Source organism: Tenrec ecaudatus, chromosome 10 (genome assembly GCF_050624435.1).
Source record: "Tenrec ecaudatus isolate mTenEca1 chromosome 10, mTenEca1.hap1, whole genome shotgun sequence".
Taxonomy (NCBI): domain Eukaryota; kingdom Metazoa; phylum Chordata; class Mammalia; order Afrosoricida; family Tenrecidae; genus Tenrec; species Tenrec ecaudatus.
Window position 1 is genome coordinate 114,629,951 of NC_134539.1, and position 26,510 is coordinate 114,656,460.

Genomic DNA, 26,510 nt, shown 5'->3' on the forward strand with positions numbered 1-26,510 from the left:
TGAAATATACTGTAACCGGCACTAGAGTATTTTGTTGCTGTAATTTTGTTTTGTCAGAATTAAAATAAATACTAAGGCTTTTTTCTTTTGGAATGAAAGTGGTGAAATGTTCAGCTCTGGATTCTGGCACAGAGTCACAAATTCAAACTTTACATATTTTTAAAGCATTAACCCAAACCAGCATGTTTTATTGTTAGAAGACTGTGGCGGACTCAATACACAGGTGCTTCAAAAGTTCGTTGACAAATGGAATTGAAAGATAATGAGCTAGAATTAGTCCACAGACTTTTGAAACACCCTTACAAATGTCAACCTTTCTTTTTACCTCAGAATTTAGTTAGTATGAGAATAAGAATGGATGACAAAGGAAGACCATCGTTTTCCTGATCTTTAAGATTTCAAGTGCTTTGAGCTTTTTAGATGTGTGCTGATTTGTAGAGGAAAGTGATAACTAACTTTGCTGTTTCGCACATCTTTTAGAGAATATTTGGAGAAACTGCTGAAAAGAATTTATATCTCTCTCAGTTGATTATATTGGATACACTGGAAAAATGTCTTGCTGGGGTAAGTAATTCTTCCTTACGTGAATTTAGTCTTGAGGATGATCTGACTTATCAGAACGTAGATGCAAACAAGAACAACAATTACGGATTTTCTCTTGAAGACCCAGGACTATACATTTTATTAATAGAGTACAACACAAATGGACACAATCAAATTTTGAAGTAAAAAACATCTTGTCTTATATAAGTTAGATAGATTATAAGTTTACTTGAACAGAATTACGTAAGTATAAGCCACATAACTCTATCTCAGAATTATCAGAAAGGAATTTAAGAAGGAACCATTGTTTAGTAAAATTTCCTAGTTGATGTTATATCTGTACACTGTTTAGCTATCAAAGAATATAATGCAGAAGACCAAGAGTAAACCTTTTTTTCCTCTGGTATAAAACTGATGTTAATCTACAACTTTTCAAATCTATATAAAAGAGAACTTTTAAAAATTTAAACTATAATTTAAAGAATTAAAACACTTAAGTGCATTTATGAGCATATAAAATATATAGGCGTGGCAGAGTAGTTGAATACCAGGAAGTTGTTTATTTGATTTCTTCTAGATTATTATTTCCCCTAATGTATTCAGCAATGACTTAATTTGAGCTTTTAAGACAATATTTCTGTTGTATAAAGCAAAATGTTTCTATAGCTTAACCGTAATTTTTTTGAAACATTGTGAGAGTGTATATAAATTAAGATACCTCTAATTTAATGCTCTATGCATTATGTCTCAGTATGTATTGGAGTTAACTTATTTCTTATATTCTCCCTTCCTCTGGCATATCCTTGACCTTCTATTTATATTTGCTTCTCTTATATATATCTGTTAGTTCTGTAGTAAACCTAAATGGAAGGAACTTTAATTTATGCAGACTGATTGTGTGGTTGAGAAGAGCGGAAACGTTCAAAAGTGTTTGGGGAAGTAAAATAAGGAATTGGAAAAAATTTATACTCATAACTATATATGGACGGAGATATTTAAACCTTTTGTCCATAAAATCTAAGCTTAATATATTAAACACTTTGGCCCTTGACTGTACACTTATTCCTTACTTATTAACTATTTCATTATGTCATATTTTGCATTTGTGACAACAGTTATCTCACATTTTGCATTGGTGACAATAATAAAAGATCTACCACCTGGTTATTTTGCACATTAATGTGCCTCTAGAAGTATCAGATCCTGAGATTTGATGTGAGCGTAACATTGGGCTGTGATAGTTATGGTTATGTGTCAGTGTACCTGGGCCATGACTCTCAGTGGTTCGACAGGTAATTTGGTGGTTATGTAATCATGTAATTTGAAGATTGTGTCATGATGTAGACATCCTCCATTGTGGGAACTGATGTGCTCACCCTTCACTTTTGCATAACATTGATTTTCACAACATGACCAGGTTTTATGTGAGGAGTGGATGTCTTCTAAAATTCTGAGTATTTATAGTTTTGTATTTAAATTGAGTGTGCAAATTAGTTATCATGGAATTGGTTTCCCCAAATATGTGCCAGCTTGGCTGGGCCGTGATTCTCAGTGGTTTGATTCTAGCATAATGTAATTTTCCTCTCTGATGTGATCAACCATTCAGTTGGTAGGGTGGGAGGCACCATCTGTACTCAGGTCACAGCCCTGATCTGAAGAAAGAGGAGTTTCTCCAGGGTGACCTGCATCTCCTTTATATCTTTTTATCTCTCGTCACATAAAAGGAGAGAGAGGTGTGCAGAGAAGGGAGACCTCAATACCAGCAAGAAAGAAGAGCCAGGAGCAGGGTGTGCCTTTTGGACCCATGAGCCTGCCCTGAAGACTCTTTCAGAGGCGGGGCAGGAGAGGTGGGAAGGCCCACGGAGTTCCTGGATCTCGCCCAGGAATGCTGGCCTCTAGATGATGAAAAGGAGACAGAGACTTTCTCACAGAACTGACAGAGCTGGAGAAAGCTTTCCTTTCGTGCTAGCACTCCCAGATTCAGACTCCAAGCCTCCTAAACTCTGAGAAAATACGTTTGTGTGCTGAAGACTTCCACCTTTGGCATTTGTGTTACAGCAACACAAGTTCTGCTTTAGCTTGATGTTTTCAATTACTTTGTGATATATTGTTATACTGAATTGTGTCCCTCCAAAGCCAGCCCAGAGTGCTAGCCTCTTTGCCTGTGACTAGAGTCTGTTTGGGTATGGACTATCTTTGTTATGTTAATGGTAGGATTAATTTACGTTATGTCATTAAAAAAACAACAAACCTTTTTGTGGTTTAGGTAAAGGTTTACAGAACAGACCATCAGTTTTCCATGCAACAATTTATACTTACTTTGTTTCAACACACAATTCTAGTCCCTTCAATGCACCTTTGCCTAGTCCACTTCCTCTGTTTCCATTCCTACTTTCTTTTTATTTTTAATTTTAATTTTTTGCGCTCACCCCCCGGTCCCTACTTTCTTAAGTCTCTGCTCTTTGCTAAACTTTACCTTTTTGATTTTAAGTGGCTGATTTAAGTGGGTGAGTTTATTTCCAGACCTGAAGGGTGACTAGCGATCATAGTTTCAGGGGTTGACTTCAGTGTGCTCATGAGGAACTTGTACAGTGATTAAGAGGCAGTTGTGCGAACAGTAGAAGGCAGTGCTGCGTGGTTTAAATCAGGAAAGGTGGTGCATCGGCCCTGTATAGGCCCACTGTATTTATTCAGTTGTATGCTGAACAAATCATCAGAGAAGCTGATTATAATATGAAGAAGAATGCTGCATCGGGGTTGGGGAAAGCCTTATTGACATCCTTTGATATGCAAAAGACACAACCTTACTTGCTCAAAATGAAGAAGAATGGAAGCACTTGCTGATGAGGATCAAGGAGTGCAACCTTCCGTATGCATGACAATTCAATGTACAGAAGACCCAAATCCTCACAACTGGACCAGCATCATGATGCATGGAGATAAGATTGAAGTTGTCACGGTTTTGTCTTGTTGGGATTCACAATCAATACTCATGGAAGCAGCTTCAAATGACACATTGTATTTGATAAATCTCTTGGCACATGACCTCTTCAGATTTGAAAAGCAAGAATGTTATTTTGAGGACAAAGGTGTGCTTGACCCGAGCCATGTAATTTTCTTTTGCCTCATATGCATGTGAAAGTTGGACATTGACTGAGGTCTTAAAGGCTTGAAGGTAAACAAGCGGCCATCTAGCTGAGAAGTAACAAAGCCCACATGGACGTTATACACCAGCCTGTGTGATCACGAGGTGTCGATAGGATCAGGTATTGGGCATCAAAGACCCTGAACAAAAAATCATATCATTGTGAATGAGGGAGCATGCATAATAGAGACCCAAGGCAATTGGACATCCCATTACAGAAGGGTTGTGGGGAGGGACAAGCCAGTCAGGGTGCAGTATAGCACTGATGAAACATACAGCAGTCCTCTAGTTCTTTAATGCTTCCTCCCCCCCTACTATCATGTCCCCAAGTCTACCTTACAAATCCGGCTAGACCAGAGCATGTACACTGGTACAGATAAGAACTGGAAACACGGAGAATCCAGGACAGATAACCCCTTCAGGACCAATCTTGAGAGTAGTGATACCAGGAGGGTAAGGGGAAGGTGGGGGGAGATAGGGGAAACGGATCATGATGATCTACATATAAGCCCCTCCCAGGGGGATGGGCAACAGAAAAGTGAGTGAAGGGAGACATTGGTCAGTGTAAGACATGAAAAAATAATAATAGTTTATAAATTATCAAGGGTTCATGAGGGATGTAGAGGAGGAGGGGAAAAATGAGCTGATACCAAGGGCTCAAGTAGAAAGAAAAATTTTTGAAAATGATGATGGCAACATAAGTACAAATGTGTTTGACATGGAGGTAGGGATTGTGGTAGAGTTGTACGAGCCCCCAATAAAATGATTTTTAAAAGTTGGACACTGAGTAAGGAAGATTGAAGAAGGATTGATGCAGTTAACTTGTGCTTGTAAAGAATATCGAAAGAATCAGGGGCTACCTCAGCAACGGAAAGATCTGTCTTGGAAGACGTACAGCTGAAGTTCTCCTTAGAGGCAAGGATGGTGAGACTGCCTCACATATTGTGGGCATGTTGTCAGGAGAGGCCAGTTCCTGGTGAAGGACATCATGCTTATTCAAGTAGGGGGGCAGTGAAAAACAGGAAAGCCCCCAAGGAAATGAATTGATACTGTGGTTGCAACAATGGACTCAAGCGCAGGAACCATTGTGAGGCTGGGCAGGACTGAGCAGTGTTTCATTCTGTCACGCATGGGGTCACTATGATTTGGAACCAACTTGATGACAACTAGCAACAACCACCAGTCTCCATCCGACCAATCAGCCAGGTGTCTTTTATGGTTTTGAGATCTGTTCCACATTTTTCTCCCATTCTATCCAGAACCTTCTAATGTGATTCTTTGTAGAACATTAGTGGTGGTATTGTAGCACCATCTAGTTCCTGTCTCAGGGTTGTGGAGATTGAAGGTTGCATGGTCCAATAGTCATTGGAATAATTTTTTCCATATGTCTTTAGATTTTCATTACATTTTTTGCCCCTCCAAATAGTGAGAGACCAATTATTTGTACCTTAGATGGATGCTCATGAGCTTCTAAGACCCCAGTCACTACTCCCCCAAATAAGATGTAGAGCATTGTAAGCTGTGTTTTGCACATACACCATGGTGTCCCTGAGACTATGGTTCTGAACCTCCAGGGCCTGTGACTTGTACCTCAAGGTGTTTGGCTATCTGTTCATAACTTCCCCTGCCTCCCAAGGGTATGTATGCGTCACCACATTCATGAATATATTCACAGCAAAGGGAAATACACATACACAAATATTCCCTGTTAAAATGATCTGTTCCTGGGTGTAATCTCTCTACCCTTCCGACTCCCCTTCTCGTGGATCTCCCTGCTGTTGCGGGATGATGTAACAGCGTTTGCTTCAGTTGCCTTTAGCTGCACACCTCCCAGTGTCTTTCTTGCCTCTGTCAGTTTTTTGAACCTCCCTCGTAACTGTGTGTTGCCTTTCCCTTCATCCAAATTAACTCTTGCCTGCTCTCTAGCTTGTGACTGCCCCCGCCTCCCCTCTCTTTCACCTCCTATAGCCATCAAATCAGGTTTCTGTCAGTGTTTGCCCTTCTGTGATTGCCTAATCTCACCCAGCGTACTGTCTGTCCACCTTATTCATGTTGGGAGGTATTTTGCAGATGTGTTATACTTTGTAGGCCGTCTTTTGTGTCATCTCTTTTGAGCTATAAAGGAGTTTAAATAAGCACGCAGAAGCAGAGAGGGCAGAGGATAGATGCCATGCCGCAGGAAGGACCACCAAGCTAGCCATGGAATATGATCCTTCCTACAGGGCCAGTCTTTTCCTGGAGCCAGCGAACGGTGGCTCCTGAATTCAGGTTTCTAGCCCCGAACGGTGAGAAAATAATTAGTTACGGCCCCACACTTGGCGTCTGACTGTTGCAGCAGCACTGTCTGACTAAGACAGCATTTGGTATCGGGAAAGTGGGATGGTGCTCTAACAGAATTACAACGTGGAAGTGGTTTTGGAATTGGGTAATAGGAAGAGGCTAGAAGATTTTTTAAGTACTTAATAATAAAAGCCTAAATGGTCTTGAAGAGACATTGTGGAGTTATGGACATCTAAGACTGCTCTGGTGAGAACTCAGAAGGAGGCGGGGGTAGAGCTATGGTGAAAATCTCTATCATTTTAGAAAGTGCGTGTGGCACCGGCAACAGAATGCCGGTAGAAAGATGTGTGTCACATGTCCTGCTGGTGTGGCTTTAGAGAGAACGTATATGTGACAGAACAGTGGAAGAGACAATGCTTTTTTGGAAGAAGGCAGTGAGTTGTATGCAGTGGCAAAGAACTTAAGTATATCTGTTGTCCTCCCAAGAAAATAAAAGGATAATCCGCAGAGCAGCTTGGAGATTAGTGGAGCTGTTGGAAAGATCATGGGAAGTAGGGCCTATTTGATTTTGAAGGGTGGGGCCTTGGGCTCCTGGATCTTAAAGAATAGGGCCACAGCCTCTTGTATTTCAGAATTAGGTCTTCAGCAACTCAGTGCAGACTCTAGAGCAGTGGTTCTCCACCTTCCTCACGCCGCGACCCTTTCAGACAGTTCCCCATGTGGTGGGGACCCCCAACCATGACATTATTACTACTTCATCACTGTCATTTGCTACTGTTTTGAATCAGGCGACCCCTGTGAAAGGGATGTTGAACCCCAAAAGGGGTCGTGGCCCACAGGTTGAGAACCGCTCCTCTAGAGTGTGCGGTTACTGTTAGTGCGTCAGGGGATGAGTCCCCAATTGAGGGGCTGGTGAGACTGCGATGTCCAAAGGGCTGAAGAATGGGGTCTGCTGCGGCCAAGGGGATGGGAAAACACTTAGGTGGACTAATGCTTTGGAAGGGCACAAGCGGCTCCAGAGGTTTATTAGGAAGAATGTTTTAGAAAATTGAAAGCTGCATTGGTGATAAAAAGACCTGGAGAGTTGTGCTGAGGATTTTCCCTTCATACCACACACCTGCTCTTTCTTTGAGGGCCGCCACGCTGTCCTAGGAATATTTTGTTGGGAAACGTTAGTTACTCCAGCCACCCTCCAGCCCTCTACACAATACTTATCATGTTTCTTATTTAGGAGTTACCCAAACAATATACAAGGGGGCTTGAGAAAGTTAGTGGGGAATCTTACCCTTTCAGAATCCTTTTTGTTCCCTAAAGAACATTTAAAAAGAACAAGACCTGAATCTTCAAGGACGGCAAACTTCCATTTGGATGTGATTTAACTCAAAGAGCAAAGAATTCTTTAGGGTTAGGGTTAGACGAGCATACGGAGTGTGTATCGGCCAATAGCTTCATTTTTTGATATTTTTGTTTAGTCAGGTTTTTGTGATTTTTGTCTTGTCCTTATATATTCCCTTGCTCTGCTCTATTAAGAATTTGTTTTCATTAAATGTATTTTAAAATGGTATTTATGTTATTGAACAATTGTGTTTCCTTGAAATGCCTTCAGTGATTTTATGTGGACATCTCTTGATTTTTATTTTTAGATTACAGTAAATTGTAAGGCAGTTTCCTCAGAGGTCTTGAATACATATTTGTATCATGAAAATAGTTGGAATAGCCAACTATTCTAACTGCACCTTACTATTTGTAAGTGAACAACTCTTTACTAGTATCACATTATGAGAAAGATTTTATTTAATTTAAAGAATTTTAAGTATTTTTATTGTTCAAAAATAAACACTCCTTACATTTTGTTGATTAACTGGAGTTAATTAACTTCAAAAAGTACATGAAAAACAGAATTGAATGATAATGGACCTTTCCTATTAACTTTCTGAAGCCTCTTTGTGAATTATTTGGTTAACTTATAAAAAGCATTTGATAGATTTTATGTCATCTGTTTAAGTGTACCTGCATGTGAAAGCACTTGAGTGACAATGATGCAACATATAACTACACAGAATTTTTTACCATTATAACATGCTTGATATTCTGAAAATGGCTATCCGTACAGGGGTTACTGAAAATCTAAGGTGAAATATTTATGTAGAACAGAATATCTGCAAATAACCACTGGTTAATTCTATGAGGACAGGGTCTTTACACCATGGACATTTGAATATTAAATTAAGCTATCAAATTTAGTATGAAAAATGGGACTATCTGACTTAATGAGTTTGCAGTTTCATGTAATATGAGGTATACTGCGTTACTTAAAATGCTCAATTGAATCTAAGCTAATCATTAAGTCAGCTTATAGAAAATACAGTAATTAGAAGAAAACGTTACACCCAAGGAAACGATAAAGTCCAGATTATAGAACATTCTATAAGGCAACTGATCCAGTTTCTTTTTAGAAGTTACGGAAAAATAAAATTAAAATATGGGAAATGTGACAGATTCTTGAATGATAATACTAAAGGAACATAACTATATATTACTATCTATGAATCTTTTATCTTCTAGACCAAAATGCTTATGGAAAACATCTTGAGAGTGCTGGGAGGAATTTGAATAGAGATTGATACAAGGGACTTGTGTACTTTTCCTTGATTTGATATTTTGTATTGAAGTCACATTGGAGAATATTTTGTTTTCAAGAGATGCTGAAGTTCTTAGGGATGAAGTATAACAATATTTGTTATCTATTCGGAAATGGGTCAATAAAAGCAAACTCATAATAATATCTAATTGTCTTGATCAATCACGTAAAGGTAGTTGAGATTGTCCGCTAGGAATTTATTTGGATGTTGAGACAGATGGCACAGTGTATGCACCAGTGAATATGAATTATGAATTAAAGGTTATTTAGCACACAAAACAAACTGGAAGTTCCTAGGAGTGAAATTGGAATTTTAGTGTGATTAGCAGGTGGATTTCAGTGCTGCTGTAAGAGGTAAAAAACCAAACCCACACATGGGTGGCATCAGTGAGTAGAAACTTATTTTCCGATAATTCAGGAGGCTAGAAATCTGATTGCAGGGTGCCAGCTAGCTTTAGGGGAAGGCTTGTCTGTCTTTCTGCCTGCCTGCCTGCCTGTCTCAGTCCACTTTGGTGGAAGATCTTTGTCTTTTTTCAGCTTTTATTCCTGTGTTCCTTGACAAGCAGAGGGCCCTGGTGGCACAGTGGTTATGAGTTGAGCTACTAACTGAGAAGGTAGAAATTCAGAGACTCACTGGGGCAATTCGACCCCTGTCCTATAAAATTGCTATGAATCAGAATGGATTCATTTTTGGTTTTGAAAATCAGGTGGCTTGTATTTTGTGTTTACCTGCTCGCTTAATCTGTTTTTTTTTTTTAGATTTCAAAGGGGATTGATTTCAGACACACCTATACTAATACTGTAATTCACATAACAAGGAAACCCATTCCCAAATGAGATTATAACCACAGGTGTAAACCAACCCACACATTTGCCTGAAAGTCTGGCCTCCTATGGGAAGGGCAGAACTGCCCCATACGTTTCCCAAAGCCGCAGATGCAGACGGCCACATGTTCTTCTTTCAGTTGGCAGCTGAGTAATGAGGCTCGGTCCCACCAGGGTTCCTAAACTATAGCTATCGAGAGAGTTTAGGATTTACTACTTAGATTTTTTAGGGGGACATTTCCATCTATAATAGAGATGGAGATAGAATTACCTTTTTTTAAATGAGGTTATTTATAGATCTAGAAATGGAGTCCCTGGAAGACTCAAACTACTAGCTGAAGGTTGGCAGTTTGAACCCACTTGGGCCCCTCAGAAGAAAGGCCTGGCAATCAGCAAGGGCACAACCTTGAAAGCCCTAGAGTGCAGTTCTACTTTACACGTGACATTACCATGAGTCAGAACTGAATCAAGAGCAATGGTTTGGTTTGGGTGTTTATAGATAGGTGTAAGCAAATATGACAGAATGCTAATTGTTGAGTCTAGGTGATAAGCATGTGGATATTTCATCTTTACTGTATGTTTGAAAATTTCCATACTAGGAAATTGGGAAAGGTGGTATTAGCACATGTACATGTCAGATGAAGAAAGTTTTTAGACATATGTAATTATTTCTATTTCAGCAACCCAAGGACACAATGAGATTGGATGAAACCATGCTGGTCAAACAGTTGCTACCAGAAATCTGCCATTTTCTTCACACTTGTCGGGAAGGAAACCAACATGCAGCTGAGCTTCGGAATTCGGCCTCCGGGGTGTTGTTTTCTCTCAGCTGCAACAACTTCAATGCTGTGTTTAGTCGCATTGCTACCAGGTTAGTACAGCAGTGTGTCATAGAAGACGGACGCCAGTAAAGCCACATGGGATGGTAGGAGTCAGGTACAGTTTAAAGCATGATCAGTGAAGTCTTTCTTACACTTACATAAAAGGTAAACGTTGACAGAAATGAATCTGATCTGGCCTTTTGTAGAATTTTTCATCTCGTAATTTCTTTGAAGTGTTTATTATTATTTAATATTGTTATACTGACATGTGCAGTTCAATGTCTGCACTATTAACGGAAGAGAGCCTGGAGGCGCTGTGATGCCCCAGGATGTTCTGAAGGTGTCATGCCAAATAATCGACTAAACTTCCATCTAAGTTGGCTTTCAGGCTGGCAGCAGAGTCTGTATCAGTTTTGTCCTACCAGTTTGCGTGCCTATGGTGGTGGGGGAGGATAGTGGGGAGGGGCTTCAAAAAATTCATAGTAAAATGGAGGTAAAAGATAATGGAATTGTTTTACAATTGTTCTTCTTTGTCTTTTACTTTTTACTATGAATTAGCTGTGGGTTTACTTTTCAGATCTTCAGTTTTGTATTCAACAACTTAAATTGCAGTATATACTCGAGTATCAGCGGAGGCACCTAATTTTACCACAAAAGCTGCATGAAAAATGTGCTGAAAAACTTGGGATATATTGAGTAGATACAGTACCTCTCAAACCTCCCACCAGCTTACTCTGTCACCCTCTCCTCTTTTTCCTGTGACAGAATACCATCTTCCCATCAGCCATGTTAACACTGGTTTCCCTCTAGCCCAGGAATCAACAACTTTTGAAGAGCCAATCCTGTCCCTCACACAACTTAAAAAATTATTTGAGAGCCATAAACATATTTTTTCAAACAGTGAAATCACCACTATCTGAAAAATACCCTTTATATTCTTTCAGTTTTAGTTCAGGGCCACACTTATGTACCAAAAGAGCCACGTATTACAGCTCTGAAGCCGGTTTGCCGACCCCTGCTCTAGCCCTGTGTGCGTGCATGCGCGCGCACACACACGCGCGCACACACACACCCCACCTCCCCTCCCCTCCCGTCCACCCCTCAAGGTCGTTTTCTTTTGGTGTACAAACCTTTGTCTTGATTTTCTTCTTCTTTCCCCCACGGGTCTCATGATACTGTCCTTTTGTGATTGACTTCACCAGCACAATGCTCTCCACATCCATTCATGCCATGGGGGCCTTCAGAGCTGCGTCATGAATAACATGGTGTTTATGTGCCAGAGTATCCATTCTTTCCTAGCTAGGCATTGAGGTGGTGTAGCTCTTCTTGTTATGGTGAACAGTGGTGCACGAGTCTGCGTGCATCTATTTATGCTGTGCCTTTACTCTTTGGGGTCTGAACCAAGCAAAGGGACTGCGGGGTCAGCCGGCACTCCTATTTGCAGTTGTCGGAGGAGCGCCATACTGCTCTCCCAGTGGTGGCCCAGTTCCGCCGTCCCACCAGCCGTTCCTACACAGTTTCCAAAGCCCCCTCAGACTTCTGTTATAGCTCTATTTTGATGAAATCTTTATATGCACACTTGTGTGCTGGTGTGTTCTAACATTTATAAAATGTATGTTCAGATGGGAAAACTGATATAGATGACAATATACGAGAGAGAATTAGAACTGACATGAATACATTAACTCAGGAACTTGTCTTAATGCAAATAATTTGCCTTCTATAAGAAGAGGCAAATGGGTCCTTAATTTTGACCAAGTGGGAAGTAAAACACGGAGTAATTTTCTGCCAAATCACGTGAGTGAACCAGAGACTTACATAAAGAAAAACAATTCTCTTTGCTATTTGTGCATGCATCTTTTTGAATTGTCTGCCTGTGTGAATGAATGGTGGATTTCCATTAGTCAGATTTACTCAGTCTTCTGTTTTTCCAAGAGGTTTGAAAGAGAATGTACATCATTATCATTTAAAATTTTGTGTTGTAGTATTTTAGGGGAGTTAACTAACTTCAAAATTGATCTTCTTTTTAATTAAAAAAAGATTTTTTCTGTAATCATGATGCTAGGTAACAATATTCATTAGTATTTCAACAGAATTCCTGTTGCAAAGAATACTAAAATTGCATTTAATGGTGCAATATTAATGATTATCTTAGCCAATGCGTGCAGCAGAATAATGCTCTCACGAAGCCTCTTCAAATAGTAATACTTCACAATCTGAGTAATATGAGAGGCTTCCAAAAGTTTATGGAAAATGGGTTAAAAGATTTTTTCCATGAATATTTTTAAAGCCCTCTGGTGATACTCTGCTTCAGTCAGCATGGTAACAAGTGCCTAGGGAATACGAGGTTGGCAAAATATTTTTTTTAACTCCAACCTTTTTTCATGAAAGGAGGCCTTTACGATATATGTGTAAGTCTTTGATCTAACACACTAATATAATCTTATATTGAAGATAGAAGATGATCAAAAGAATAAGCTATCTTCCCTTTTCTCTTTACTTGAGTTTTTATATAAAATAGAAAATCTGCTGCCTTTGGAAGCTGTAGAAGTTCTAATGTTCTAGTCATACAAGACTTTGTTTCGCGGGATTTTGTGGCATTAGCACATATAAAAATAGTCCACCTTTGCTTAGTCTGCTGCATCTGGTTCACTGCTGTCAGACAGGAGACAAGTGTCCACGTAATAAAGCAGCTTCTGTAGCCGCCAGAGGACAGGCTGCATCGAAGTGGGCTCTGAAACGTGAATTTAGACATTTGTCTTTTCATTTAGCTTGTGCCTTTGACGTGTAACGTACTAGATGAACCAAAATATGAAACCAATTTGTGCTGGATTGTTTAACCTGTCTGAAAATGAAAATAACAGCAATAGTTTATTGTGTTCTCAGCGAAAGTTTACACAGCAAATTAGGTTCCCCTTTAACAATTTTTATCCAGATTGTTCCATACTGTGCCATTGGCTAGAACTTGTGCAGTACATAGACCTGACATTATCTCTGCTTGAGTTCCGCTGCTGTAGCGTCCCCTCCCCTCTTTGGGTAATTGTCGACCACTTGGTATCATGTGGTTAGCTCTTGTGCACATACCTCAGTGATACTCATTTTATAAGTCAGTACTTGGCATTGGTAAGCATTTAGTGATAATTTCTCCATTTTATTTTTGCTCCTTAAACTGCTTTTTACTTGATTTTTCTCCAAAATGACAAGCATTACAAAATACTTTTTCTGTAGAAATAGACTAGACTATAAAAGGGCTTAAACTTTTCTTCATTTTTTTTTACAAACAGTCCCAGGAGTAGCCTTCACAGAAGTTTGTGTTGCTATATCTGTTGAGTTGTGCTTCCAGCTCAGGCACACTTTATACTTCGTAGTTCTGTGTGACAGCTGTGAGATTTCTGTATGTAAATCAATATTGAGGACCCTGTCATTCCCGGCTCACACTGCTAAGCTTGTCTCAGACTGGCGATATATAGCATTTTTGTGGTAGTGCTTAGAACAATTTTAGTGTTAGTTACACATCTGCCTTGGAAACCCACAGGACAGTTCTACCCTGTCCTATGGGGTCGCTCTGAGTTGACATCTACTGGAAGGCAGCAAGATTGATTAGTAGGGTAAAATGATTGACAAGTTTAGAAGAAAGAAATGAGATTGGCTACACTTTTAGCAACTGAAGTCTGGTGGTAGTTCATAAGTCAAGTTTGAACTACACTAAAATGATTAAAATATAAGTTAATATAAAGTCATGTAACATTTGTGCTTTCTCTTTCTAGGATAATTTGTTATTGTCATGTGTTCACAGTTTTATTATTACTTTTAATGTAATTTGCTAACTGACAGGTTGATAGTTTGAGTGCACCCAGTGAGAGTGCAAGAGAAAAGACTTGTTCATTTGTACCCTAGGAAAGTCTGTGGGGGTTTGCTCCCTCTGCCATATAGGGTCACTATGAGGCGATTCCAACTCTAGGCAACAATAACATTAATTGAAATACTGAATATGCCTCATTAAGAAGCCTAATTCTGTAATAGTTGCTGTTAAGGGAATTTATCAGTTTTCAAGTGCCTGAAATTTGTGTTAAGTATTAAATTCACTACACTTAATAATAACATTAAATCCATTATAAGGGAAATTTGGGCTTTGAAAAAAATTCTTGTTCTATAAGCTTATCTTCTTCTGGGAAACATTAATCAAAATAATCACATAAATATCTACAGACTAAGAAAAGTGCACTGAAGAGATTCAATTCCTTTTATTTCAATGTAACCCTGACCTGGGAATGCAGATAAAATATCCATGTTTCTGAAGTGTAGTTGATGTGAATAGAAATTGTAAATTAAGTTGTATTTTCCTTTTGATTGGATAAAGGTTTATGGAGCAGATAATCAGTTTGACACTCAACAATTCATGCACATTTTGTTATTCATTGCAATCTCCCCAATGTACTATCACACATCCTACTTTCTCCTGTCCCTTTTCTTTTCATTCCTTCACCTTTCTGAACTTGGACCTTGGGTAAGTGCTGCCTTCTTGATCTTGGGTAGTTATTTGTACCTCCTGAGTGTCAGTGAAGGCTGTCTAAGGACCAGAGTCTAGAGCAGCGGTTCTCATTCTGTGGGTTGCGACCCCTTGGGGGGGGTCGAATGACCCTTTCACAGGGGCCGCCTGATTCATAACAGTAGCAAAATTACAGTTATGAAGTAGCAATGAAAATAATTTTGTGGCTGGGGGTCCCCACCACATGAGGAACTGTCTGAAAGGGTCACGGCATCAGGAAGGTAGAGAACCACTGCTCTAGAGGTTCCATTAGTTTATGTTCAGCCAGTAAGCCTGGTCTCTTTTAGGATTTTGAGTTTTATTTTACCCTCTTCTTCCACTTAATTGGGTTGCTGTGAGTAAGAAATGACTCAGTGACAGTCAGCTTGGTTTTGGTTTAATAGGATTTCTTTCAGAGTAGTTGGTAGGGGTAGCCAGGCACCATCTAGTGTTTCTGGTTTTAGGCTGTGGAGACTGACTGCTGTGTGGGCCATTAGTTCAGTGGACTGATAGTTTCCCAGTGCCTTTCCATTTCAGATGTGTCCTTTTCTTTGGATGGGGAGACCAGTAGTTGCACCTTAGCTAGCTGCTCTAGACCCCAGCTGCTGCTCTCCCAAGTAGGATGTAGAATGTTTTTGTGAACTGTGTTAGGCCAGTTGATGTTGGTGTCCACCAGCACTGTGGTCATGATCCTCCAGGCCCAGCGACTCATTCCCTTGGGTGTTTGGTTATGTCTAAATAGCTTTCATAACTTTTCCCCGTGTTATGCTCCATCACATTTATGGGTATATTTGTAGAAAAGGTAAATACACATACATGAATATCTTAAGTCAATCGTATATATTCATGGGTGTATTCCCACTTTCCCTGTCATACCTCTTCAGCCTGGATGTCAATCTATGCATCTGCTGGAAAAAATTCAAGTGTATACAAAGCAAACTAATATTTCAAATCCATGTGTATCTCTCAGTCTGCTTCAACAGTTATCTATACCTCCTTCCCATACCTTTTTTTAGTATTTTAAAACAAATCTCAGATGAGTCATTTCATCTATAGATATTTTAATATGTATTCCTAATAGATTTTTAAAGTTAACTATTTTCTATTTCATAGTCAACAGAAATCCACAATTCTTTAATATCTATACCAAATTAATGTTTAATTTTTCTTACTATTCTAAAAAAAGGCCTTTTCATTTGATTTTTCAATATCCAAAGTCTATACCCTGCAATTGGTTCATCTTTCTTCTGAAAGCTCCGTATCATAGAAAACAAACTCACTGCCATCAAGTTAGTGCTGACTCACAGCAACCCCCTGTGGATTTCCAAGACTGGAACTTGTTTAAGGAAATAGAAAGCCTTGTTTTTCTTCCAAGGAGCGGCTGGTGGTTTCAAACTGCTAACCATGCAGATGGAAGCCCCATACGTAACCATGCCACCACCAGCGCTCCTCCTTGGATCATAGTGTAATCCACACAATTTCTTCATTTCCCACCTTCCTACCTCTGTTTATTTCATGTTGCTTATTTGTTGGCAAACTGTGTTAGGTGTTTTGTAGAATTTCCAGTATTCATTGACTGGCCTTGACTGAAATCCATTTTGTTTTGTTGGTAGGGCAAGAATACCTTTTCTGTGTCCTCTGTAGTTCTGATGTTGGATGACTGTTGGGCTTAGGTGTTAGCAGCCTATTCATTCATTGTAGTGCTGCCTGTGTGCTTTTTTGCTTTCACATTTTTTATTGTTCTTTCAGTGAAAGCTTTCATACCAGATTGTTTTTGCATTCAACAATTTAAACAGTTCATCAAACCTCCCAGTGGCTTTCCCTGTCTCCTCCTCCCCCTCTGTTGTCCCATCTCCTTTTTGTAGTATATTATCCTCCCCTTCGCCCAAGGTAACACCTGTCTACCTACCCTAGACTGTTCCTTCCCTTCCCGTTCAGCCACCCCTAATAACACACGAGAGTCTGTTGTCTCCTACAATATTTGTCCTTTTGTATTTTGACTGTTCTGTCACTCAACAGAACGCCCTCCGAATGCATCTGTCATGAGATGCTTGATAGAGTCATCGTTGTTCTGTAATTTTCTTAGCATTCCATTGTGTGGGTTGTACCAACGTTTATGTATCCAGTCGTCCACTGGTGAGCATGTAGGTGCTTTCCATCTTTTCTGGAATGAAGCGGTATCTCATTGTCATCTTGGTTTGCGTTTCTTGGATTCCCAGTGATTGTGAGCATTTTTTTATGAGGTTTGTTGGGTGCCTGTCCATAACCTCTGGGTTATTCTCCTTTTTCTTATTGAAGCATTGACGTTTCTAGAAATCTTACAGTTTAATCCCATGTCTGATATGTCATTACTAAAATTTCCCCCCCTGGATCATGTGTTCGCATATTGCCCTTTTCAGTGAAATCTTTTGATTCCCAGAGTCTTATTTTTGGAGGTCCCAGTCATCTATACTGTCGTCTGCTGTGTCCACGCTTTCCGTTACGTGTGTGCCTGTGTTTGTGCCTCGCATCAGGGCGCCTAAGCTTACCGTGATGTTTCTGGTAGTCGTGAAGCTCATTGCCTGCATCTGCTATTTTCGGAAACTACGCAATGATAATGTCTTGCTCTGTCATTTATTCATTCTTTCAAAATTATGATTCTTGCAAAATATTTCTTCTCACCTTATTAATGTTGTAATTTAGTCCATGTTCAAAGCATAATAGAAACTTGATTCTTTGATCAATTTTTAGAATGAGTTGTTGCCGTAACAGTTCCTAAGTGTGACCAATGAGGTTTCTGTGTGCTTGTATTACGACAGATTTATGGATTTTTACTCATAGTTTTATGTGTTTGAGTTGTTACAAACACAATTATTTCCATGCTCATGTATATGATCTCATTTTTCAACAGCAGGACCCTCTGTATGTAAATGGGCACCTTTGTGGTTCTTGAGGACCTGTACTTCTGAGAGTTTTTTTGTTTTCAAGAAAGCTCATCTTGTATATTTAATTTTTCCAAAGAGCTCTGGCTTATTTTAGTAGGAAGTACTGTTTAGGCACCTCAATCTGTTTACTGCATTATCATTATTTTTTATCATTTTTCTTAAATTAGTTATGTTCTTTAAGATTTTTATAACTAGTAAACCTTTACTTTGTAATAAGCTGTCAAAATTGCAGGGAGAAAGAATCTTTTGAATTTTGGAATTTCCTACAACTTAAATTGCTAAATCATATTTGGTTTTCACTTTATAGGTTACAAGAATTGACTGTTTGTTCAGAGGATAACGTTGATGTACATGATATAGAATTATTGCAGTATATCAATGTGGATTGTGCAAAATTAAAACGACTCCTAAAGGGTAGGTTTGTTTACATAAGAAGAGTAACTTTAAAGGTAATATCTGAAATAAACCCTGGTAGTGTAGTGAGTTACATGTTGGGCTGCTAGCTTCAAGGTCAGCAGTCGCAAACCAGCAGCCGTTTCATGTGCGAAAGATGAGGCTTTCTGCTCTTGTAAAGATGCAGAGCCTTTGAAACCCACAGGGGCAGTTCTTCTCTGTCGAAAGGGTCACTGTGAGTATTTTGAATGCCCTATAGGAATAGTCAGTAATGTGGACAAAGATTTTTATATGGAAGTATTTATTAGTATTGCTTATAATAATGAAATATTGGTAATAATTTAAATGTACAGCAATTGGAAAATGTTCACATAACCAATGGTCCAACCCTAGTGACTTATAGATCAAAGCATATTATAGATGAAAGCATATTAAAAACATCATGACTTTAATAATTTATTATATCTGTATGCACACACAAGTATTCTGAAATATTCTCAATGCATTGACATTTTCAGAATTGTTTAAGTATAATTGTTGAATTATAATGGAAGTACCTGGCAAGTAGTTGTTTGAGTAATAGTTACTATTGTATATATGGCTATCAAATAACACATATGGAGAATTTTAAGTGATACAGATTTGGGATATAATGTTAATTATAAAGCAAAGCAGGTTCGTCAAGCCTTTATGATCTCAGTTTTGCTAAATGTTCTCTTATCACATGTGGAAAAAAGGGAGGGAAGAAAACTCACCAAATTCTTCACTGTGGTTGTCTCTGACTGGTAGTTTCATGGATGTCCTTTAAATTTTTTCTTACACTATTGCATAGTTTTTAAAATAGTCTACAATTACAATATGTTTTTTACATTTTAAAAAAGTTATTAGAAACACCAAAAGAAAAGAAAACCTCAACTTTGAAGTTTAAGATATATTTACTTTTTATTGAGCTGGTACTATCAGGCATAGGTCTGCAATGGTCCATATTAATTACGTGGAATGAAAACTTGCATGTAAAATGAAGTTAGTTTTATCAGTTACGCTGAGGTATATTTGTGCTAAGTAAGGCATCAAAGACTAATTAAAAATTGTCCCCACCCCCCCAGAAACAGCATTTAAATTTAAAGCCCTAAAGAAGGTCGCACAATTGGCAATTATAAACAGTTTGGAAAAGGTAAGTTACCATGTCTTTTACTTATACATTTACTATCTTTAGAATTTTGAGACAAAAGACTTATGGCTTAAATGTGATTTCACATTAAGATATTTTAGGAAGAATATGCCATAATATTTTTGTAAAGAAACTCAGAGCTTTCTGGAATACATGCATATTACATTTTGTGATAACATTTGTGTTGAGAAAAAGTCACTGTTTCCATTTAAAGGCATGCGCTTTGTTATCTGTAGGCATTTTGGAACTGGGTAGAAAATTATCCAGATGAGTTTACAAAGCTGTACCAGATGCCACAGACTGATATGGCTGGTAAGGATAAGATTGATTTTGGGGGTCGGGGCGTGGGGATGTCTTTTAAACTGTTATTATGAAGGAGAAACCATCACTTTCCAGATCGGTTGGTTATCCTGGGGTGTTTATATTTTCAATTTTCAACTAATGTCAAAAAGGAAATTGTTGGCTCTTTGTTGTAGAAAAGTGGTTTTCTGTGCGCTAAGACTTTATTTTATATTTAGGGAGATACATATAAAACATTAATACTCTTAACTACATTACAAGAGTTCTTGCAAGGCAGAAAATACAGACTCCTAGGGAATTTCAGCAGTTCCCTTTGGGAAACTGTGCATTCTTGGTACTTGGTTGACATCACACCCTCTGGGCCACTGGCACTAAACATTTGACTGGGCATTCTGAAATTTGGAATTTTCTCTGATGGGTCAGGATTGTGCTTCTGACACGTAGATACATATTGTAACCTTGCTTGTCAACTTACGTGAATGAATATGTGTAGTTTCTAAGTGAGCTTCCAGGTTTCTATCTTTAAAACAATGTAGCCTTTGGGTTTATGGAGAGTGGCCAGCTCTGTATTTCATGCCAGGGGTTTTCTTCTCACCTAATAATGCAATTTAATGTTTATGTTTTTCATGTAGAGTGTGCAGAAAAGCTGTTTGACTTAGTGGATGGCTTTGCTGAAAGTACCAAACGTAAAGCAGCAGTCTGGCCGCTCCAAATCATCCTTCTTATTTTATGTCCAGAAATAATCCAGGATATATCCAAGGATGTGGTTGATGAAAACAATATGAATAAGGTGAGAAGGGCAACATGGTTTCCATAATCAGTACAGATGTGAAGCAGTTTATTCAAGGTCTGTATCCCTTCAGGAGGGTTAATCTTCTGTCAGCATGATACATTTCAGAGAACTTTTTCTACTTAGACTCATTTTAGATCTCGGTTTGCGTTAGCAGAGACCTACTCGTCTGTCATTTTATTTGGTAGAATAATAGATACCACTCATTGGTTAAAGGTTTAAAATCGTCCCCCCCATTTTGTTCTTTCACCAAAGGAGACAACATGATAATCAGTGTTTCTCTAATAATCACTACAAGGTTGGCCAGCTAGACGTCACCATTTTGCTCTGTGCCATATGTGGGTACATGGAGGTGGGTTCATTTGGTATACCTGCAATGTCGTAATAGTTTAAGTATTTTAGAACAATCTTCACAGCGTTGCATTGTGAAGCAGACTACTATATAGATCCTGTAAGTTAAAGTTGAAACTGTACCCAAACCAAAAATCTAAACCTATCGACTTACAGTCGATTCTCCCTCATAGCAGCTCCAGGTAGGATAGAGTAGCATTGCTTCTTAGAGTTTCTGAGGCTGCAAATGCTTACAGGACAGACACTTCGTCTTTCTCTTGAGGACCTACTGGTAGGTTTGAACTACCAACCTTGTGATTAGTAGCCCAATTACCACAGGGCTCCTTAGTGGTACGATCAAAACAAAACAAAAATCACTGCCATCGTGTCAAGGCCTACTCAGAGCGACTCTATAGGCAGCACTGCCCTGAGAGTTTCCGAGACTAATTTTATGGGAGTCAAAGCCCATCTTTTCCCATGGACTAGCTGCTGACCTTGCAGTTAACAACCCAGCACATAACTGCTTTTCTTTTTAGGTAATGCCAAAGCCAAACTGACTAATGATCTTCCTACTAATACTTGCCCTAAATAGGGTTCCAAGTGAGGTCATCGTCACAAGAACAGATAACTTCATCTTGCTCCTGAGGAACAGTTGATGGGTTTGAACCACCGGCTTTGTGATTAGCAGTCCGATGCTTACCCAGGGTACCTTTCTAAATAATAGGAGCTGGTTATTAATAATAATTTTTCATTTTATTGTATACTTTGTTTTGCTAATATCTTCCACCACACACGCACTTTGGCGGAAAATATTCTTAGCTAACAAAATATGGGTGGAGATGTTAAAAATCAACTGGATGATTCAATACTTTGTAGAAATAGTGGTTAGGGAATTTCTGCCTTGATGGGAAAATAAATGAATTTCATTATTTTTTGTGAGTTTATGATTTTTGTGGTACTTCACCTAGATCCATGCTCCAACTTTTCCATTTTGAAGCTATATTTTTTCATGTTAGATTATTAGAGCCCTTCAAAATAGCAGATTTATTTCTACTGTTTATTAGGCAAAATAGGCAAAGGAAGTTACTATAAATTTATTACTATGCTTAAATGAATTTGTTTTAATAATCAGAGCGACATCTCTTGCAGTTTTTATTGGCCATTTGTATATCTTTGATTAATTGCTCATTTCCCCACTGTGTTATGCCTGTAGGTATGTGTACATATACTTAATTTATCTTTAAACTTTATTTATGGGTTCTGTTTTCTATTTGCTTGTTTAGGATTTTGATGTAGTCATCCAGTTTTACTGATTTTGGCTCCTAGCTTCATTGGTTATCCTTCTTCTCGCCAAGATTTTATTTAGTTTTTTTGAGATATGCTTTGTATCTATAAAGTTCATCCTTTCAGGTCTTCCACACAGTGGTTATGCCACCATCTCTACTCTCTAATTCCAGAACGCTTTATCATCTCCAAGGAAACCACTCTTCATTGTTAGCAGCTACTGCCCCTCTCCCCACAAGACCCTGGGCACCACCAATCACCTCGTTTTAGATTTGCCTATTTCTGACAGTTCGTAGAACTGGAGTCATACAATATGTGACTTTGTGGCTGGCACTCCCCAAAAGCTTTGAAATAAGCTTTGTAGAATTTTCTGTAGCAATACTTTTGTGGTTAAAAAAATAAGATCTTTAAATCTTCTTGCATTTTAAAGTTGTATTTTTAAAAAGTATTACTGCTTTTTAAAAATCACATTTCCTCTGAGATAGCAGCCGTTGTTAACGGTTGCCACGTGTCCTTTCCATTCGTATCTACTTTGTTTTACAAACACAAAATCAAAATGCAATACACATATATGGTAGCTGTGAGATTTTTAAATGAATTCCTTTTCTACGTATTACTTAGTATCTTCCTTTATTTATTTCACAGTATATCTTGGCTGTTCTTCAGAATAGTAGTTTTAGCACATTCTCTTTAGTATTATGTAATAACCATTTTTACTATAATGAGCCTTAATTGTTCAACCATTTCATTCTGAAAGAAAAGTTATTCAGATTGTCTGTCTTCATTAAGCATCATTATTAATCCTTAAGTAAATACTTTTGTTTAAACATACAGTCTTATAATGGGACCTGTTACTCTTGTCGAATTCTCAAACTGGAAGTTCTAAGTCAAGGGTGTTTGTGTTTAAAAGGTTAATAGTTATCCTTAAGTAACATCCCCCAGGGTTTGCAACAGGTCAGATTTTCACCAGGAAAAATTAGAGTGCTTACTCCCCGGAATCCTCTTCAGGAATACGCCTTTTCCAGCCTTTTAGATGTTTGCCAGGCTGATAAAATAAAAACAACAATATTTCATTTTAGCTGTGCTTCCTCTTTTGAGGACTCAGGATCATTTCATGCATTTGTTGGCTATTTGCATGTTTTCTTTTGTGCAAAATATTTGTGCATTTCCTTTACCTATTTTCTTATGCTGTCTGTTAGTCTTTTACTAATTTGTGAGATTTTTCATATATATATATATATATATATATATTAGGAGCTGTGATTCTATACTTTTAGTTTTGTAAATATTTTCCAGTAATTTCTTTTGAGTATAGTATGTTTTTTAGCAGAATTTTTTAATGTACAAAGACTATAACAATCACCCATATTCCTGTTAACATTTTAATGTTTTTTTTAAAATCTGCATACTGATCAAGGGCAATGTAACCGAGTAGAATTACTGAAACCCAAATGAGGGCTGAGCATGATACTGGGATTAGAGAAATGTAAAAGGAATAGAGGAAAGAACTAGGAGGCAAAGGGCATTTATAAAGGTCTAAATGCCTGCATGTATATATGTAAATATGTAAATATATGTGATGGGGAAATAGATCTATGTGTATATATTTATAGGTTTAGTATTAAGGTAGCAGATGGACATTGGGCCTCCACTCAAGTGCTCCCTCAATGCAAGAACATTTTGTTTTATTAAACTGGCATTCCATGAAGCTCACCTTCCCGGCAAGATTGCTTAAGACAAAGTGGGTGCATAAGCAAATGTGGCGAAGAAAGCTGAGGTGCCTGGCTATCAAAAGATATAGCATCTGGGGCAGGCGCCCTCACACTTTGGCCCGAGAGCCACATGTGGCCTGCCCAGGACATTTATCCGGCCCACTGGGTGTTTTTGCCCCGTTTGTATTTTTTACTTCAAAATAAGATATGTGCAATGTGCATAGGAATTTGTTCATAGTTTTTTTGTTTTTTAACTATAGTCCGGCCCTCCAATGGGTCTGAGGGACATTGAACTGGGCCCCTGTTTAAAAAGTTTGAGGACCCCTAGTCTGCGGTCTTAAAGGTTTGAAGGTAAACAAGCAGCCATCTAGCTCAGAAGCAAGAAAGCCCACATGGAAGAAGTACACTGAACTGTGTGGTCACGAGGTGTCAATGAGATCAGGTATCAGACATCAAAGAACAAAAAATCATAATCATTGTAAATGAGGGCGAGTTCAGAGTGGAAACCTAAAGCCCATCAGTAGGCAATTGGACATCACCTTTACAGAAGGGTCTTGTGGAGGAGATGAGCCGGTCAGGGTGCAGTGTAGCAACGATGAAACATACAACTTCTACTTTAAAGCTTCCTCTCTGCCCCAACTATCATGATCCCAATTCTACCTATCAAATTCTGCTAGACCAGAGGATGTACAATGGTATAGATAAGAACTGGCAACACAGGGAATCCAGGACAGATAAACCCCTCAGGACCAATAATGAGAGTAGTGATACCAAGTGGGTAAGGGGAAGGTGGGGTAGAAAGGGGGAAGGGATCACAAGGATCTACATATAACCCTCTCCCTGGTGGACGGACAGCAGAAAAGTGGGTGAAGAGAGACGTCAGACAGTGTAAGAAATGACAAAATAATAATTTATAAATTATCAAGGGTTTGTGAGGGAGGGAGGGGAAAATGAGGAGCTGATACCAATGGCTCAAGTAGAAAGCAAAGGCTTTGAGAATGATGATGGCCACAAATGTGCTTGACGCAATGGATGTATGTATGGATTGTGATAAGAGTTGTATGAGCCCCCAACAGAATGATTTAAAAAAGAAAAAAAAAGATTTAAATATCTACCTACCATGAAAATCTTCCTACACAGTAAATAGAGAAAAAGTAACCCAGAAAATTAAAATATTTCCCCTTGCCAAAAAAAAAAAAATCTACATACTTTTTAAAGTTTACACAAGTAACACTGGCATAAACTTAAAAAAAAAGCAACAGATAAAACTAAAGATTTCTCTGCATCTATTAGTTCCATTTTTGTTTGTTCTTCTCCAGAGATAATTGTCAGGAGTTCTGTGTATATTCTTCCAATCCGATTTTTATGGTGGGATTGATAAAAAGATGAATACGTGGATTCCTAGATTATTGGTACTCCAAGTGATCTTTAGACCAGGTCAGCATCATCTGGAAACTGAAAATGCACATTTCTAAACCCATCAACCATAAGCCAAAAAACCAGTCCCACTGCCATCGAGTCAATTCCGACTTACAGTGACCCAACAATAGGTCTACTGTGTCAGAAACTCTAGGAATAAGACCAGCAAGCAATCTGGGTCTTTAGAAACTGTCCAAGGATTTTGTTTGAAGAAATTGATAAAGCATTGGAAACAATGATTACCTGGCTGGAAGAGATCCATATTTGTACCCGTTTTCCAGAAAGATGACTCAACAAAATGTAGAAATTATTGAACAATATCATTAATATCACATGGAAATACAGTTTTGTTGAAGTTAATTCAAAGTCACTTATAAAAATATATTGAGCGGGAAGTTTGCCAGAAGTTCAAGCTGGGTTCAGAAGAGCACTTAACACAGGGAGTACCCTAGCTCATGTTAGGCGGGTCTTGGCTGAATGCAGTGAATACTAGAAAGATAATTACTTGTGTTTTATTGACTATGCAAAGGTATTTGTGGATTGTAACAAACAATATGGATATGAATGAGAAGAATGGGAATTCCAGAACATCTCCTTATGCTTGTGTGGAACCTGCCCACGGACCAAAAGGGAGTCATTTAAACAGAACAAGGGATAACACATCGCTTAAAATCAGGAAAGAAGTGTGTCAGGGTTGTATCTTCTTGCCATACTTCAATCTGTATTCTGAGCAGATAATGCAAGAAGCGAAGATTAAAAGAAAATCTTCAAAAAATATCACTTGAATTAAATATGGAGAGTCAACTACTTTAGTTGGCAAGGGCTGTATTCAAGTTTCTTTGGTGCCATTCATCATGAGTGGATACACGATTCCTTGTTTTTAGAGTTAAATTATGAGATTGAAAATAATTCTTTGTCATATGTATAGTGGCTGATAATTTGTGACTTTATTAGATAATCTGAAATCTAAGCCACTTCATAGCCTGTCTTACTGCTGTGCTTGCATTCTATAGAAACTGTTTCTGGACAGCCTCCGAAAAGCCCTGGCTGGCCATGGAGGAAGCAGGCAGCTGACAGAGAGTGCTGCGATTGCTTGTGTCAAACTGTGTAAAGCAAGTACTTATATCAATTGGGAAGATAACTCGGTAATTTTCCTGCTAGTTCAGTCCATGGTGGTGGACCTAAAGGTAAGATGCTTAATATTATGCACTATAAACTTGAGACAATTAGTTTTTAACATTAGCGTTATGTTGAAGATCATTGCAAACATTGAAGTTTTGAGTCTTACTTGAAAATAACTTTGCTCTGTTCATCAGACTAAATAAAGTGACTTAAACTATGAAAACAGTTAACTCATTATCTGTAGCTCTTTTACACCTTTTAATGTGAATTGGGGGAAGGCTT

The 26,510-nt window shown here is 38.4% G+C and overlaps 1 protein-coding gene across 4 annotated transcripts in view; it reads left to right on the plus strand.

Moving 5' to 3' along the window:
• Nucleotides 1–26,510, plus strand: part of NF1 (neurofibromin 1) — a 268,504-nt gene that overhangs the window by 58,793 nt on the left and 183,201 nt on the right. For all 4 annotated transcript variants that reach the window (XM_075561360.1, XM_075561359.1, XM_075561358.1 and 1 more), the window contains exons 3-9: nt 481–564; nt 10,115–10,305; nt 18,015–18,121; nt 19,207–19,274; nt 19,508–19,583; nt 20,204–20,361; nt 26,120–26,293. In XM_075561360.1, the coding sequence (XP_075417475.1) occupies nt 481–564; nt 10,115–10,305; nt 18,015–18,121; nt 19,207–19,274; nt 19,508–19,583; nt 20,204–20,361; nt 26,120–26,293 (858 nt within the window). The remainder of the gene's footprint in view (nt 1–480; nt 565–10,114; nt 10,306–18,014; nt 18,122–19,206; nt 19,275–19,507; nt 19,584–20,203; nt 20,362–26,119; nt 26,294–26,510) is intronic.